General features: G+C 37.9%; 1 protein-coding gene across 1 annotated transcript; it reads left to right on the forward strand.

The window, feature by feature from the left end:
• The first annotated feature begins 1,078 nt into the window (after positions 1-1,078).
• LOC100721640 (olfactory receptor 5M5-like) lies at positions 1,079-2,127 on the forward strand. Its single transcript, XM_013159608.3, has one exon. It carries the CDS (start codon positions 1,079-1,081, stop codon positions 2,015-2,017), a length of 939 nt encoding a protein of 312 aa, XP_013015062.1. The 3' UTR covers positions 2,018-2,127.
• Positions 2,128-2,587: the final 460 nt, after the last annotated feature.

Consider the following 2,587-nt stretch of genomic DNA (forward strand, 5'->3'; position numbering starts at 1 on the left):
CCATTAAATTATCTGGAATGATAATTTCTTTCCTTGCTGCCTTTCCATACAGTTAACAGTGAAGGGAAATGTCAAGTATTTTGAATCTCAATTAACGTTTCAATAAACAAAGGCATTACTGTATACCAGCATGAAAGGAGTGTTTGCCCATTTAGCAAGAATTGTGACATAATTCTGTTTTGCCATACAGGCTGAAGAAATAAAAAAATTTATTCTTTTAGAATTTGACTAAATCAGATTACTTATTTCATATTTCCTTACTGTAAAGACTTGTGCACAATCATATAATGTATTGCACAAGAATCCTTGAATGCTCAATTTATAAAGTGTCTTAAACTGTTTCCATTCCATTAATATTGTGCAAATTAATGCAAAAGAGTCAAAACAAAAAGAGTCAGTGTCACATCCTCATAAGGGGATGTATGTCATCAAAGGAGAATGTCCTCTTTCCATGATCAGTTATTTTCTGCCCAAATGTTGAGAGATGTAATCTATGGTATTTTAAGTACCATCTCAGCCATCTGGTTATCATAAGTGTTACTTCACTATGATCTGAAGAATCTGTATTTTATGTTTGAAATCTGTATACTACATTCACGTTACAGCATTTTTCAAAAACATTTGAAAGAACTGGAAAGAAGAATTTCATTGTGGTCCAAAGAATCTCCTGAAGTACCACGAAGAAGGGAAATGAATACAGATTACACAGTAAGAGAACATCAAGAAAAATGTCTTAAGAGAACCAGTTCTATAGTGCTATGCACAATATCAATTTCATGTCCAAAAATGCATTAACCTGGAAAAAAAGATGAATGTTTATAGCTGATACTTTGTCTATCACACGCAAAGACATATGCAAAAAAGCAAAACAAAAACAAAAAATAGATTAGGATTTGGAAAGAAAGGAAATCTTAAATGCACATGTTCAAGGAATAGTAAATGAACAAAATGATAGAAATTTACAAACAGATAAAAGATTTCCAGATAGAAGTACTTGCAGGAAAGACATTGCTTGTTTCTAAGGAGATCTATATTTATTTTCTTTCCTCTAAGCCCCACACAAAGCCAGGGAAGCAGAATGATAAAGCAAAACTACTCCATGGTGACTGAGTTTATCCTGCTGGGACTCACAGACCGAGCAGAGCTGCAGCCCGTCCTCTTCGTGGTCTTCTTAGTCATCTACCTCATCACTGTCACTGGGAATGTGACCATGATTTTCCTCATTAGAAGTGACCCGAAACTCCACACCCCCATGTACTTCTTCCTCAGCCACCTCGCCTTTGTGGATCTCTGTTATGCCACCACAGTTGCTCCTCAGATGCTGGTGAATTTCTTATCCAAGAGGAAAACTATCTCCTTCATTGGCTGTATGATACAATTCAACTTTTTCGTTGCTTTTGTGCTCACAGAATTCTATGTACTTGCAGTGATGTCTTATGATCGCTATGTGGCCATCTGCCAGCCCCTGCTGTATGGCAGCAAAATGTCCAGACATGTCTGTCTCTCTCTCGTGGCTGCTCCTTACCTCTATGGCTTTGCAAATGGCCTGGCACAGACCATCCTGATGCTTCGTCTGACTTTCTGTGGACCCAATGAGATCAACCACTTCTATTGTGCTGATCCCCCACTCATGGTCCTGGCCTGCTCAGACACGTATGTCAAGGAGACCGCAATGTTTGTGGTGGCCGGGTCTAACCTCACCTGCTCGTTCAGCATCATCCTGGTTTCCTACGTGTTCATCTCGGCTGCCATCCTGCGCATGCGCTCTGCGGAGGGCAGGCACAAGGCATTCTCTACCTGCGGATCTCACCTGATGGCTGTCATCGTCTTTTATGGGTCACTGTTTTGCATGCACCTTAGGCCCCCTTCTGAGGCATCTGTGGAACAGGGTAAAATTGTAGCTGTGTTTTATATCTTTGTGAGTCCCATGCTAAATCCTCTGATCTACAGCCTAAGAAACAAAGATGTTAAAGTAGCCATAAAGAAAGTTATCCAAAAGGAATTGGTTGATAGATAAAATAGACAAGGTTACAGGTATGTACTACAACCTTCTTACTCAAGCAGTTAAATTCCATTGTAAAATTAGCAAATCACTTTTTGTCATTAATTGTTTATAGTCTTTTGTAAATCAGCTGTATGTATTATTATTAGTTATGATTTCTGGTTGTCAAGGCAGTGAACTGTTTTCTTAAAGCATAGAGATTGAAAGATGAGATAAAAATTATTATTATTATTATTATTGCTCTAAAAAGTCTTAAAAGAGCTTCTGATTCCACCTACAGTGCTCACATTGGCTCTAAGTTATGAAAGAGAATTATCAAATGCTATGGCAATGAAAATTTATTTGATTCTTGTAGTGCTTAATGGTTTTATAAAATTACACTTATGCATAATATATAGCAGTGAAAATATTTTTGAGTGGTGCCAGACAATTGCTTTAAGATATATCTCTCAAATGACATCACTGGTGCAGTGCAACTTCCTTGCAGGTTTTGAGGGCTGGCTCTTTTTCCCTAGGGATTCCGTGTTTGTTGTGCGTAAGCCTCCTGTTGATATGATGTTTTTCCTCCACTCTTTTATTACTATT

This window comes from Cavia porcellus, unplaced genomic scaffold, assembly GCF_034190915.1.
Source record: "Cavia porcellus strain 051 isolate PalLab524CR breed Dunkin Hartley unplaced genomic scaffold, mCavPor4.1 scaffold_5, whole genome shotgun sequence".
In the NCBI taxonomy this organism is placed as follows: Eukaryota; Metazoa; Chordata; class Mammalia; order Rodentia; family Caviidae; genus Cavia; species Cavia porcellus.

Coding starts and splice junctions, on each gene's coding strand:
- LOC100721640 (XM_013159608.3), top strand. CDS start 1,079: ATGATAAAGCAAAACTACTCCATGGTGACTGAGTTTATCCTGCTGGGA.